The sequence below is a fragment of the Trichosurus vulpecula genome, chromosome 2, assembly GCF_011100635.1.
Source record: "Trichosurus vulpecula isolate mTriVul1 chromosome 2, mTriVul1.pri, whole genome shotgun sequence".
NCBI lineage: Eukaryota > Metazoa > Chordata > Mammalia > Diprotodontia > Phalangeridae > Trichosurus > Trichosurus vulpecula.
In genome coordinates this window covers 71,770,806-71,785,638 of record NC_050574.1, presented here as the reverse complement: position 1 = coordinate 71,785,638, position 14,833 = coordinate 71,770,806, and the positions used below count along the sequence as shown (strand labels likewise).

The following is a 14,833-nucleotide window of genomic DNA, read 5'->3' as shown; positions in this document are numbered from 1 at the left end:
TGGCATATGCTAGGTGCTTAAAACAAATTTGTGGGATTGAATTAAACCCTAACTCCTCATTTTGCAGAGGAAAAAAAAATGAGGACAAGGGAGGGGGAAGGGATTTGCCCAAAGTTCTACTGTCTGAGGCAAATCCGAGACTGTCTGATGTCTTTTTCCTGTGGCAACTCATCAGATCGTAGAAGACAGTGACTATGTTCCCCTTGAATCATCTTCAGGCTGAACCATCTTACTCTGGTTGTTAATGCACTGTGGGTGGGGGGAGAGGAAAAGAGACAGGAATGGATGCTTTCTCTCACTGAGATCTCCCACCTTGGGTGAAGGAGTAGAGAAGGAACAACATGCTTCCTGTGGGAAAAAAGGCGTCTGGGAGGGCCTTGTGGTCAGGGAATGTGTTTAGGGGAGGAGGGGGAGATTAAGGGTAGGACTGAGAAGGCCTCAGATGCCAGGTTAAGGAGATTGGACTTTGACTTGTGGGTAATAGGGAGCCATGGGAGGTGTCAGAACAGGGAATGACATTGTCAGAGCTGGGCCTTAGGGCCCATTACTAGGACTTTGTGGTTAGGATGGATGGGAAAGAGTGTGACTGGAAGCAGGGGGACCTGTTAGGAGGTGGATAAAGGAGTCCAAGGGAGAGATAATGAGGGCCTGAACTAGGTTGGGAAGAGGAAGATGTTGGGATTTAGTAACTGGAGGTTGGGGCAGGGCAGGGACAACAGAGAACTCAGAGGCTGGGTTCTGTGGGTAGGTCCAGCCAGGCTCTCCTCTCCTGGGAGCAGTGAAGGGGCATGGTAGGGGGTGGGGTGTGTGTGTGTGTGTGTGTGTGTGTGTATGTTGGGGGGGTACACTGACCCAGTGATGCCCTCATGGCTCCTCCTCTTTCCTTCTCTCAGGAAGGAGCCCCCCAGGGGCCAGACTCTGCAGTGCCCGTCAGTGACGCTGACAAATGCCCCGCCAGGGGGGAAGGGAGAGGGTTGGTCACGTGCTGCATCTCCGTTTGCCATATTTAGAATCGCTGGATCAGGGGAAACGTCTCCTCCTGGCCCCAGCAGCCAGGATTCTTGGAGAGAGAGACGCACACAGACACATACGGTCAGAGAGGAGCAGAAGATAGAGAGACAGAGACAGGAAGAGATGCCCCCAGGGAGAGACGGGGCTTCCCGAGGCCTGGGTTACCCCCCAGCCCAGCTCTGTGTCTAAGCGGAGCCCGCCTTCTGCAGCAGGACCCCCGGTCAGTGGCGTGGCAAGCCGCCGGTCCAGACACAGAGCCAAAGTGGACAGCCAGAGAAGGGGCCGGAGCTGGCACACACTCAGAGGGGACCAGTCTAGGTAGAGGAGGGGTCTGAGAGCCCAATGAGGCAGGAGCTCGGGCTTAGCCACTAATTGGATGTGCAGCTTCACTCAAGCCCCTGCCCCTTTCTAGGTCAGTTTACCCATCTGTAAAATAGGAATGATGGCAATGTTTGCCCACCCTAACTCCTAGGGCTCTCAAAAGGAAAGTGCTTTGTGAATCCGAAAGCACCATAGGGACAGAAGTTGCTATTTTAACTATTATCATCTGACCCAATAAATAGAGTCAAATAAATTAAACCAGCCTGTGGTATGAAGCATCATAGAACAACCCTGGAGTTGGAAGAGATCTCAGAGGCTGTCTACTCCATCTCTCTCATTTTACAGAAGAGGAAACCGAGACCCAGGAAGATTAAATGGTTTGCCCAAGGTCAGTCAGTCAATAAACATTTGTCAAGTGCTGAGCACCGGGCTAAGCACTGGAGATTCAAAAAAAAGGGGGACCCTGCCCTCAAGGGGCCTACAATCTAATGGGGGAAGCAACATGCCAGCAACTACGTACAAACAAGATATAGAGGGATAATGGGGGGTAATCGGTAGAGGGAAGGCACTAGCATTGTGGGGGGTGGGGTGGGAAAGGCTTGTATAAGGCGGGACTTCAAGGAAGCCCGGACAGCCAATACACAGATGAGGTGGGAGGGCATTCCAAGCGTGGGGCACAGCCGGAGAAAACACCCAGAGGCAGAAGATGGAGGGTCTTGTTCAAGGAACAGCCAGGAGGCCAGTGTCACTGGATCACAGAACAAGGGGAGGGGGAGTAAGATATTAGGAGCCTGGACAATTGAGCCTTGAATACCGAATGGAGGATTTTGTATCTGGTCCTGGAAGGGATTGGGTAGATACTGGAATTTATTGACTTAGAGGGTGCTGTGTTCAGATCTGTGCTTCAGGGAGATCACTTTGGGGGCTGAGTGGGGGATGGCCCAGAGTGGGGAGAGACCTGTGGCAGCAAGCCCGCCAGCAGCTTGGGCAATGCTCTGGGTGGGACATAATGAGGGTCTGGCCCCGGGTGGTGGCAGCAGAGAAGGGGGCATATATGAAAGATGTTATGAAGGTAAAATTCAACAGACTTGGCAACAGCTTAGAAGGGGCAGGCTGAGAGGAGATTGGGTCCCACAAAGGAGTGAGCATCTGAGGGAAGATTTGAACCCAGGTCCTCTGATGGATGTAGAATGGAAGGCATGGGTTATGCTAGTCCCTCAGGCTTGAGTTGTTCCCCACCCACCCAGGCCTCCTACGTGAGTTAGACTGCCTGATCTCTGAGGTCATGAAATTCTGTGATTGTTTCAAATTCCCCCTTCTTGACTGGGCAGTAACTTAAGGAGGCAGCTGGGAGGGGAGAGGAAAGGCCTTCTGCCACCCTCCAAAGGATGGATGACACCTTCCTATGGGCACTTGGTCTCAACCTTTTTGCCTTCCTTTGCTGGACCCTTGCTGGACCCCAAGCATATCCAGATGGGGCAGGCCCAGCTCCTCCAGATGACCATCCCCTGCTCCCTCCCACACCCCTGACCTGTTATTCCAGCCAGTTCTTGCTGCTGGCCAGCTGCCCAGGCACAGGGTCATGGTCACCCCCAGCAACCACCAGCTGTAGGGAGCAAGCATCCTACATGCATGGTGCCCCCTGTGGGGTGGCAGGAGGAGTCAGGAGTCAGGCTAAGAACCTGTGGCTGAAGAGACATCAGAGACTATTCATTTTATGGATAAGAAACTGAGGCCCAGAGAGGGGGTTAATGACTGGTCTAAGGGAGCAGGGCCAGAATTAGAACCCTTGAAAATTATCATAGAAAATAGAACATGGAAATTGGAAGGGACCTTGGACCAACATAAAGTCCCTCATCTTACAGATGAGGAAGCTGAGGCCCATAAAAATGAAGTCATTTTAGTTGGGGAAAAATACATTTTTAAAAATATTTTTTAAAAAATGAAGGCATTTAACCAAGATCACATGGTCAGAGTCAGCAGCCTATGAAGGAAGTAGAGGTTGGAACAAGTAGTCATGACTTGTGTCTCTACACAACCAATGCTGACTAAGGAAACTACTGTGTGCTATAGTGGATAGAGAAACGGACCTAGAGTCAGGAGAGACCCGGGTTTAAGTCCTACCTCTCACCCTTCCTAGCTCTGTGCCTACTTCTATTTCCTCATCTGTAAAATGAAGATAATAATTCCTACAATATGTACCTCATATACAAGGGTGTGCTAATAAATGTTTAACAACCAGCCTACATTTATTATTAACATTTTTCTGATTACTCTCTTAAGTCTAGACAATCAACAACAAATTATTCAATTCATAGCATTTTCTGGCCTCCAAGGTACAAATGTTCACACTGAAAATTTAACAACTGGCTCTCTAAAAAATGGGGCTCAAACAAGATAACGTGCATAGAGCATTTTGCAAATTGCTACACAAGGTATCCCGAAAGTCTCAGTACAGTCTAGTGTTGTCCAAGATTTTTGGGACCTCCCCCCAATCTAACCCGAATACCAGGTGCCATCCTCATTATCACTACTTTTATTTATTCATTTCACAATTTCCACAGAGTTAACTGATGGACACATTCTTAGTATCATAGTGTCACGGGCTTAGAACTGGTTGTCGTTGAGTCATTTCAGTCTTTCTGATTCTTTGTGACCCCATTTGGGGTTTTCTTGGCAAAGGTCCTGGAGCGGTTCGCCATTTCCTTCTCCAGCTCATTTTACAGATGAGGAAACTGAGGCAAACAGGGTGAAGTGACTTGCCCAGGGTCACTCAGCTAATAAGTGTCTGAGGCTGGATTTGAACTCAGAAAGATGAGTCCTTGTAATTCCAAGCCCAGTGCTCTATCCACTTCGCTACCAAAACCAACTCCCTTATTTTGCGGATGAGGAAAGTAAGGCCTGATTAGGGGAAGTGTCTTGCCCAAGTTCACACACGCAGAGTCCAGATTTCAGCATACACCCTCTGACTCCAAATCCAGCCCTCTCCTTAGGCTGGTGTCTTGCATTGCCATAATCCTCTGTAATCACAAGGGCCCTCAGAGGCCCTGTCATCTAGACTCTTCCTTTGCCCAATGAGGAAAATGAAATCCTAAGTGTTGGAGGGATTTGCCCAAGCTCACAGAGGGAGTTAACTCAGGCCCTCCAACTTCAGATCCTATGCTGTCTTCTAGAAAAGGAAATGGAATTTCTCCCCTTGCCCTTCCTCCCACTCTGGGGTGAAGCTAAGGGGGCATACACTTACATGTCCGAAGGGGATTGCAGGTCAGGTTGTAGAAGAATGGGGATCTAGCTGGAGTCTGGGGAGTTTAGGGGATGTGGGGAAATACCTCACCTAGATTGGAAAGTGACCAGACCCAGATATATAAGGTGGTGGAAGGGTCAGGGGATGGGGTCAATCTGGGATGGGCATCTGGGGGTCTGGGTGTTCCTCTGTGGGTGAAAGGAGATGGCATGAAGCAAGGAGAAGAACCTGGGGATAAGAGGCAAGAGACCTGGATCTTGGTCCCAACTCTTCCACTGAATCACTGTGTGACCTTGGCTAAACCCCTACCCCTCTCTGGGCCTCAGTTTCCTTCTTTGTTAGATGGATCACATCGAAGATCCCTGCCAACTCTTTTTGTTCCAGTACTTCCAGGAGTGCATCTGGAGGCAGCTTTGCACTTAGGGTTGGCTATCTGGATCCTGGGTGGGGGGGAGCTCCTGTATTCCCACATGTGCCCAGTCTCTTCCCTTCCTGTCCTGGGAATGAGCTGAGCCGAGCTGCAGGACAGCTGGTTAATTATTGAAGGACCAGCTTAGCTGAGCCGGCTCCTGCTCCTGCTCCACTTTTCTCTGTGTCAGCACTGGTGAGGACAGGCTAGGAAGAACTCTGGGTGGGGGGGAGGGGACCCAGCCTCATACATTCACTCATTCATTCATAGCAAGCCTATGTCACTTGTAAGATGACTGGCTGACCACCAGGATCTGTTCCAGACATGTGGGCACAAGGGGAAATACGACCCAGGCACAGACCTTATATCCTACCTGCCCTGTACCCCCGACTTACTAGCCGTGTGACCTTAGGTAACTCACTTCTCACTGGACCTACTGTTCCACCTAGAAATGCCAGTCATTATTATTATTTTAGCTCTGACATTCAGTGTCCTAAGGTCCCTTCTCAATTCTGACACGTTCTGTTCTAAGGTCACTCCAGCAATGCCATTCTCTGTTCTAAGGTCCCTCCCAGCTCCGATAGTCTGTGATCTAAGTTCTGACATCCAATATTCTAAAGTTCCTCCTGGATTCCAAATTCTGCGTTCTAAAGCCCCTCTCATCCTTGACATTCTCCGTTCTAAGGTCCTTTCTAGCTCTGAATTCTATGTTCCAAAGGTGCTCTTAGCTCTGATATCCGTTGTTCTGTGACAGATACCAATTTGATTTAAAGAGAAGCTTCCTGACAATGAAAGATATCTCCAAGTAGGATAAGCTGCCTCTGGAGGAGTGGGCTTCTCTTCTCTTTGGATGCCCACTTTGGAGGGATATCATAGAGCATTCTGGTTCAGGTACAGGTAGAACTAGGCAGCCTGGGGATCTGTGCCAGCTCTGAGTTAATGATTCTGCGTCACTTTCAGGTCTGAATCCTATGAATAGACAAAGTTCTCGGACATCAGAGGAGGGATGATGAGGACAGACTTTCTGGAAGACGTGGTGTTTGAACAAGTTCTTGAAGGCTAGGAAGGCTTTACTCAGATAGCTGTGGAGTAGGAAATACACAAAGTATAGGGTGCATTCAGGACACAAAAGACTATCCCAAAATAACAACCACTTTTGGTGATCCTCAGGGTTAAACTCAACCTTCACATACCCTGGGAAGTCATTCTTGGAGTCTTGCTTCCTTCCAAGGGAGACAACATGGTACAAGGGGCAGCAGGCTGGTTCTAATTCAGAGGACTCGGGTTCAAATCCCACTTCTGATACTACCTGTGTGACCTTAGGCAAGTCACTTCACTGGGCCTCAGTTTCTTCATACAAAATGGAGAGGTTAGCCTCAATGGTCTCTGGTGTGCCTTCCACAACTAGGTCTATGAGCCTATGAACCTTAGATTACATTGGAAGTTTAATTTCTCTTGGAGAACAGCTTTAGGTGATTCAGAGGGGTGGGATTTGACCTCAACCTGCTCTTCTCTATTCTATTCAACAAGCATTTATTAAGCACCTACTGTGTGCTAGGGCATTATGCTTCTCCCACTTTAGATGGTGAGCTCCTTGAGGGCAGGGATTGTTTTTTGCCTTTCTTTGTATCTCCAGGGACTGATGCAGTTCCTGACACATAGTAGGTTCCTAACAAATGCTCATTGACTTGACTGTGCTAGGCATTGGGGATACAAAGACAGAAAGGGACTTCCATTCTACTGGGGAGTGGCGAGGGGCACATCTACACAGATAAGTAAGGCTACAAATACAAGTACAAAGCAGACAGTCTCTGCTTTCCAGGCCTGGCACTCCATCCACTGTGCTACCTAGCTGCCCCAACAATGTGCAGAGCATTGGGGCTACAGATACAAAAGCAGATAGACAGTCCTGTGATGAAGAAAAAGTTCGAGAGATGGAATTTCTGGGTAATTAATTCTTTTTATTAATTATCATTCTTCTCATTAATTGTTAGCCAATCAGAGTTGATTGCCATCTGTCGGGAACACCCATTCTTCCAAGGGCACATACACATTAATAGGCAGCCATGATCTGTGCTTCATTCATGAGAGACAGCCAAATGACCATCCTTTTATTTTACTCACTAGCCATAATTAATAAACTAATTAATTACCCAGAAATTATGTCTCTTAAACTTTTTACACATCACATTAGGGGAGACAACACATAGCAGAGAGTTCATCTTTATGGCAGGTGGAAAGGCCAGCTGATACTAAAGACCTTGTATAGGCAATGACATTTGAAGTGAGGCTGGAAGAGAGCTGGGAGTTCTAAGGGGTAGAAGCCAGGGGGTAGAACATTCCATAGTATGGATGACAGGGGAGATGGAATGTCATGCCCAGTGAAAAAGCAAGTAGCCCAGTTGAGCTGGAACAAAGAACTTTGTGAGGGGGCATAATATGAAATCAGTCCAGTAAGGAAGGGTCCAGATAGTGAAAGACTTTAAATGCCAAAGAAAGGAATTTGTATTTGGTCCTAGAGGCTCTTGAGCAGAAGAGTGTCATGGTCAGATACGTGCTTTAGAAATATCAATTTGTCAGCTGTGTGAAGGATGGGTCAGAGAAGGAGAAAGATCTTTTAGGGGGCTAACGGTCATAGCCTAGTTAAGAGATCATGAGGGTCCAATCTTGGTGGTTGCCATGTGAGTGAATGGGAAAAAGCAAATGTGAGGGATTTTTTTTATAGTGAATAAAAACTATTTACAGTGAATAAAAACTATTTTCTCTCTCTCCCAACTCCCCCCTATTCCCTTTGGGGGGAAAAAGGGAAAAAACAGCTCATAAAAAATTTGATTATGCAAAAATGCATAGTCAAACACAACAAATCCCTGAGTAAGTCAAATCCCAAATGCCTACTTCACTCTCACTTAGAGTGCACCAGCCCTCACCTGTCAGGAATGGGCGGCACATGCCATCATTGATCCTCTGGAATCATGGCCGGCCATTAAAGCATGAGAGATGGGGTCAGTCAGGCTGGACAGCTCACTGGACAGAGGGGCATGGCGGAGGGCGAAGACTGGAGGGTGACTCCCAAGTTGCAAACCTAAAATGCCCCAGACAGAAGTGGGGGCATTAGGAGGAGGGGTATTTCCACCAGGGAATTGGTGAAGGGAGACTGCAGCTCAGGAGAGAGATTGAGCCAACTGCTTAGAGAATCCGCAGAAAAAAATGTAGAGAGGGGATAGTAGATGTCCCAGGGCTCACTCACATATAGGGCACAGGATGAAGCTGCAAAGGAAACGGGGTAGGAGGAGAAGTAGGAGGGAGTGGGGTCAGAGAGTGTACAGGAGGAGGAGGCAATCAGTTAAGTGGGTGCAAGGGACCAAGTGACTGGGAAGTGAGAAAATGGGAGCCTGGAGTACAGATGCCTTTTTTTGGAGATTGATTTTTTTGCAGATTTGGAGCCTGATACGAGAACAGGAAGTTCAGTAAAGGATGATGGCATGAGGGAATGGTCTGGCCAAGTGAAGGATTTTTTCTGGGAAGGGGAAGATCTGGGCATGTTGGTAGGTTGCAGGGAAGGACTTGATGGATGAGGAGGGATTGAAGATAAGAGGGGCGGGGAGTTCTTTGATGCTCTGGGTCTCCCTCCCCAAATTTCCCTAGCAAGGGCTCACTTTTATCTTTGTCCTTTCATCTTTAGAATTTGGAGACCCTTCAGATCATTCTGGAATGTTATTGTATACATTCACTGATATAAGCTATGACTCCATTTGGAATTTTATTTTGAAAGTATCTATACAGATAAAATACACCTACTATTTGATTTTATTGGCCTGTTCCAAAATGGCGGCACTTTTTTTTGTTGGTTGACCATATTAAAAAAAAAATTAAGGTAGGGGTTCATTCTTTTTTTGTCATCATTGTTACTATCTTATTTTAATGTAAGCTTCTCGAGGACAGGCACTACTTTGGTATTGTCTCCCCAGTGTTTAGAACAGGGCCTGGCACATGGTAATAGTTGTCGAGTCATTTTCAGTTGTCTGACTCTTTGTTACCCCATTTGGGTAAAGATACTGGAGTGTTTGCCATTTCCTTCTCTAGGTCATTTTACAGATGAGGAAACTGAGGCAAACAGGGTTAAGTGATTTGCCTAGGGTCACATGGTTAGTATCTAAGGCTGGATTTGAACTCAGGAAGATGAGTCTTCCTGACTCCAGAACCGGCACTCTATCCGCCATGTTACCTAGCTGCCCCCGGCACGTGGTAAGCACTTAATAAATATTTTTCATTCATTCTTTCGATAGTCTTGAGATTTTAAGGCTTGTTTCATGAGGAAATAAATATTTCATAGGAAAAAAGAGAAAAAGAAAGGTGAATGGTTGAAGTGGAATAAGTTTCAGAGAATACAGAAGGGGATGGAATCCAGGCTATGTAGTAGGGCTGGCCTTAGCAAGGGGAAAGGCTGCCTCTTAACTGAAGATGGAAGGAAAGGAGGTGAGGATGGAGACCTTCTCTAGTTGTTTTCCCCACTTTACTATGGCAAGATCTTGAGCCAGACCCCTCTGAGGTCCTGTATGTTTCCCCAGCTGCAGGAAGAAGGGTTAGGTAGAAGGGAGTGAGAGCAGGGAGCCCCCGGCAGACGAGCCACCTGTGCCTGGAGTCAGGGGGCTGGTCGTTACGCCTGGAGCAGTAGGGATAGGGTGCTCAGATGCCTCAGCCATCCAAGGCCTTTTGGTTACCATGGGGTTTATAGGATTTAGTCTTCCAGCTCTAAGGGGCTTTAGAGATGACCACCCAGCCCAGTGGTTCCCAACCTTGCTGAGTGTGAGGGCCCCTTTCTAAGGTCAGAACAATTTTCAGAGGCCCATTCTTTGAGAAAATACAAGATGACCAGAAAGAATCCATGTGGCCCCCAATGCCTGCCCACCATCTACTTTGCTAATCTTATTTCACCAAGTCCTTTTCACTTGCCTTGCATGCCAGTCAAACAGGCTGCTCTCTATGCCTGATGTTCCATTTCCTACCTCCCTGCTGGAAGTCACTTGTCCCTCCCCTGTCCCTCCTAGCTTCCCTTGAAGCACAGCTCAGGAGATCCCTCCTACAGAAGGTCTTTCTTCATCCCTCCTTCTACCTGGGTTGTTAGAGCCCTCTGTCTCTGGAAATTACTCTGCCTAGAGCTAGATGTGTATTACGTGTTTATTCATCACTGGGCCTTTCTTTCCCCCTCCTAGTAGAATGGAAGCTCCTGGAGGGCAGGGCTTATTTTTCTTTTGTCTTTGTTGTCTAGCATGGTGCCTTATACACAAGTGCTTTCTAACTGCTGGATCACATTGGACTGAGTTACAGAAACACAAGGCTGATCAGGCCGTTTGGGGGCAGTCGGGTGCATCCTTCACTTTCCTCTGCTGAAGACCCTCAGGGGCTCCCCATTGCTGACAGGGTCTGGGCTGCCCTCCCTCCTTAGCCTTCCGTGAGCTGCCCCCACTTTCTTAGCCTCATTTGCTGCTCCTCCCCTTCCCAGCCCCTTCTCCCCGCCCTGGCTGGCCCTTCAGCACTCTCTGGACATCCAGTGGACCGACCTTGCTGCTGTTCTTTCAGATTCTTGCTGGTCTTTAGCTGTCTGGTACTGTCAGTGTTGTCCACCATTCAGGAGCACCAGGAGCTTGCCAATGAATGTCTCCTAATCTTGGTGAGTATTTTGGGCCCAATAGTAAGGGGCAGGATCATGGTTCATGGGACACCCAGGAGGGAGGACCAGCTGATGGCATCAGCTAGTGGTGGGAGATGGTTCTATCCCTGGGAATTGGATTCCGTGGAAAATTCCTCACAAGCTGGCCAAGTCTCCAGCCAGGGGTGTGAGTTGTGATAAATGTAGCTGGAGTAGGGTGGCTATCATTGGCACTCACTCTCCATGAGCTTGCCAGGTCCTGTTAGGAGGTGCTCTATCCCTCTCTCTTTCCCTGACTTTACATTGGGACATAAGAGATATGGTGTGGTGGTTGAATTCACACTCGCAAGATGTGAGTTTTAATTTGAGCTTAACTCCTTTAGGCCTCAGTTTTCTCACCTGTAAAATGAGAGAGTTAGGCTAGTTGACCTCTAAGGACCCTTCTGGCCCTAGGTACTATGATCTCCTCCAAAGGGAGCTTGGCTTGCTCTGATTTGCTGATGATCCCAGAGCCCACTGCAGACCCTGACTTGTCTCTCCAGGAAATAGGAAGGGGGAAGTGGTCCTTGGTCCATCATGTCCTCCTCCCCTTAAGACAGTTCTCCACAGTGTGCCCCTGTGCCTAGAGAGAGGTTATGTGTCTATTGGAGGGTGGTGGGGGAGATGCGAGAGGGGATGATAGTGTAAAGAAAAGCTCCATGGATGTGAAGTCAGAGGACCTGGGTTCATATCCTGACTCACCAGCTGTGTAACCTTAGACAAGTCACTTAACCCCTCTGGGCCTCAGGTTCCTCATCTCCATAATAACTATGGCTTAGCATTTCTAGAGCACCTCACAGATATCTCATCTGATCCTCACAACAACGCTGGGAGATAGATGCTATTATAATCCCCTTTTTAGAGCGAGGAAACTGGGCACAAAGGGAGAATCAGTTGACAGAGGAGATTCATGGGAGGTTTGTCTGACAAGGCAGAATTTTGATGTGGGGGCTGGGCCCCTGCAGGGCAGAAGCTATGGAGCAGTGAGGGAGGGGACCGGGAAGGGGCTGAACAAGAATGAAAAGACCAAGAGGTCCAGATGGGGAGCCAAAGAAGGCACATCCAACAGAGCCAGTCGGAGCCAGTCTGAATTCAGTCTCCTGGGGTGGGAGGTGATCAATCCTTTTTAAGCTATAGTTTGAGTCTTTCTCAGATTTCTGGACAAAGAGCACTCAGACTGAGAGGAAGACATAGCTGCGTCTCCAGGGACCACCGCCCCTCCAGGCTGGGGAGACTAGGGAGATGCAGCTAGGATCTTTAAGAAGCCCTTGGTTGGAGAGCCAGCCTGCCCTCAAGGAACTCCCAGACTATGAGGAAAACTGGGGAGCCCTTCTGTCCCCAGGGACCCTGTCACTCCAGGCTGGGGTCAGGGAGTGTAACCAGCAACTTCAGGGAGCCCCTAAGCTGAAGAAGAAATACATCTCTGTCCTCAGGGAGACTCTAGACTGTAAGAAAGATTAGGGGACCCCTTAGCGTGAGGCAAGGAAACATGGACCTGCCCTCAGTGATTCCTTGTCTAGAAGTCAGGGCAGAGACAGAGCCCCTGCCCTCAGGGATCCCCCACTCTGTGAGGGAGACAGAGGCCCAGCTCTTGATGTGAAATGGGCCAATTCACCACTCCTCCTCAGAAAAGGTCAGCCCTGATGGGGCAGCTAGGTGGCTCAGTGAGTAGAGCACCAGCCCTGGAGGACCTGAGTTCAAACCTGGCCTCAAACACTTGACACACACTTACTAGCTGTGTGACCTTGGGCAAGTTACTTAATCCCAATTGCCCTGCCAAAAAAAAGCAAAAAAAAAAAAAAAAAGAAAAGGTCAGCCCTTGGCCCCAAGGTTGGGTAGGGCAGAGATCAGAGGTCAAGAGCTGGGCACGAGAAAGATGCTTGGGGCTCCTCTCCTCAACTAGACCCAGCCCTTTCCTCCCCACAGGAGTTTGTGATGATTGTGGTGTTTGGCATGGAGTACATCATTCGTGTCTGGTCTGCCGGCTGCTGCTGCCGCTACAGGGGCTGGCAGGGGCGCTTCCGATTCGCCCGGAAACCGTTCTGCGTCATCGGTAATGGGTGACTCTAGTCTCTGACCCTTGGCCGAATCTTGACTCTTGATCTTAACCATGATTCTGACCCCTGGCCCTAGTGTTAGACAATCCTTACTTTGGCCCCCAACCCTTTCCCTGATCCTCACCCCGACTAGCAGTAACTGGGAGCATTGGGGTGTCTGGTAGGATTCTGATTCTCCCTGTAAGCCTCCTCTCTCCCTTTCCCTGCAAACTCAGTCCTAATTTGTGATAAATGACCTCTGACCCCAATCATGAGCACAAGGAGCATAGGAGCTGTGTTCAGAGGCTGTGCTGGAGGCCTCAGGCCCTACAAGGGCCTACTCTGTGCCCCCGAATATCCTTGTGACCCCCCACATTCCTCACCTTCTTCCCTTCTCCTCAGACTTCATCGTGTTTGTGGCCTCGCTGGCGGTCATTGCGGCTGGTACCCAGGGGAACATCTTTGCCACATCTGCCCTGCGGAGCATGCGCTTCCTGCAGATTCTGCGCATGGTGCGCATGGACCGCCGTGGAGGGACCTGGAAGCTGCTGGGCTCTGTGGTCTATGCGCACAGCAAGGTGCTTGGTGGGCCCCACCCAAAAGGGCCTTGAGGAAGGGGGTCAAGCCCTACAAGACAAGGAGATAATGGAAAGAGCTTTGGTGGGAAATTGGGGCCTGGTATTCCAGCCTCAGCTCTGACACTTATTGCCTTAAAGCTAACCCTCCCCTCCTTCATTCCCTTCCCTTCCCTTCCCTCATAGATTTAAGTAGCATAGCCTGGATTTGAACCCATGCCCTCTAACTCCATCTGATATTCTTTCCATTAAACCTTGCTATGGAATTCTGGACAAGTCAATTCCCTCTATGGGCCTCAGGTTCCCCATCTATAAAAAGATGGGAATAGGACTAGTTGATTTCTGAGGTTCCTTCCAGTCTATGAATCTAAAACTCATTCCAGAGTCAACAGGCTTGGTTTTGAGGACTTAGTATTTCCTTCTTTACAGTGGGGAAAGTGAACCTTGGTTCTTCCAGTGAGCTCCAAGTAGAGAACAAAAGGGGAAGCCTTGGAGCTCTTTGAAGGAGGAGTACCACCTGACTCCAGGGGTAGTGGTGGCTGTGGAGGAAAGGAATGGGGACCTCCCTGAGTAGGAGGACACCATACCCTCTCCCTGCCTTCTGGAGCAGTCTTCTCTGTAGGCTAACCGTCCTGATTCCTCCTCCCCAGGAGCTGATCACCGCCTGGTACATTGGTTTCCTGGTCCTCATCTTCGCCTCCTTCCTTGTCTACCTGGCGGAGAAGGACGCCAACTCTGACTTCTCCTCCTATGCAGATTCCCTATGGTGGGGCACGGTATGTCCTACTCCCACCCCTGCCCTGGCTCTTCCCACTACCTGCCCCCAAGGGCCTCCATGACTGCACCATAAGCAAATAGACCCCCTATGCCTCCATGCCTCCAAGGGACCATATCTCCCATGTGGCCATTCCCTCCAAGTGACCAGACCCCTCCAAGTAGCCAGATCCATGAGGAGATAGATACCCAACCTGACCCCCAGTGATCCAGACCCCTGAGCACTCCTGGCCTCTCTCCTCACAGATCACACTGACCACCATTGGCTATGGGGACAAGACCCCCCATACATGGCTGGGCCGGGTCCTGGCAGCCGGCTTTGCCTTACTGGGCATTTCCTTCTTCGCCTTGCCTGCTGTGAGTATCCCCGAGCATCATCAGCTCTGAGTAGGGTAGGAAGGTGTGAGAACCCTGGGATATCTCCATCACGAGAACAGGGCCAACCTCAAGCTGTCTTGAACAGGGCAGAACCGCGGGTTGTCATTGCATGGAGACTAGCCACAAATACCCTTCCTCTGATTCCTGGGACAACCTAAGAGAGCTCCCTTCCTCTGGATTGAAAACAGCTGGAGCCTTGGTTCCTGAAGACCCTTCAGGGCTCTTAGGAAGGTGTGACCTAGCTTGGGGTCACCTGGCCCACCTTGACCCTGACATGGTGTCCTCACTCCTCAGGGCATTCTGGGTTCTGGCTTTGCTCTAAAGGTTCAGGAACAGCATCGCCAGAAGCACTTTGAGAAGCGCAGGATGCCAGCAGCCAACCTCATCCAGGTAAGT

The 14,833-nt window shown here is 49.4% G+C and overlaps 1 protein-coding gene across 1 annotated transcript in view; it reads left to right on the top strand.

Moving 5' to 3' along the window:
• The window catches only part of KCNQ4 (potassium voltage-gated channel subfamily Q member 4), a 74,241-nt gene that overhangs the window by 32,518 nt on the left and 26,890 nt on the right, over nt 1-14,833 (top strand). Inside the window, exons 2-7 of the mRNA XM_036744635.1 lie at nt 10,566-10,656; nt 12,601-12,727; nt 13,113-13,288; nt 13,936-14,061; nt 14,306-14,416; nt 14,732-14,827. Coding sequence (XP_036600530.1) covers nt 10,566-10,656; nt 12,601-12,727; nt 13,113-13,288; nt 13,936-14,061; nt 14,306-14,416; nt 14,732-14,827 — 727 coding nt within the window. The remainder of the gene's footprint in view (nt 1-10,565; nt 10,657-12,600; nt 12,728-13,112; nt 13,289-13,935; nt 14,062-14,305; nt 14,417-14,731; nt 14,828-14,833) is intronic.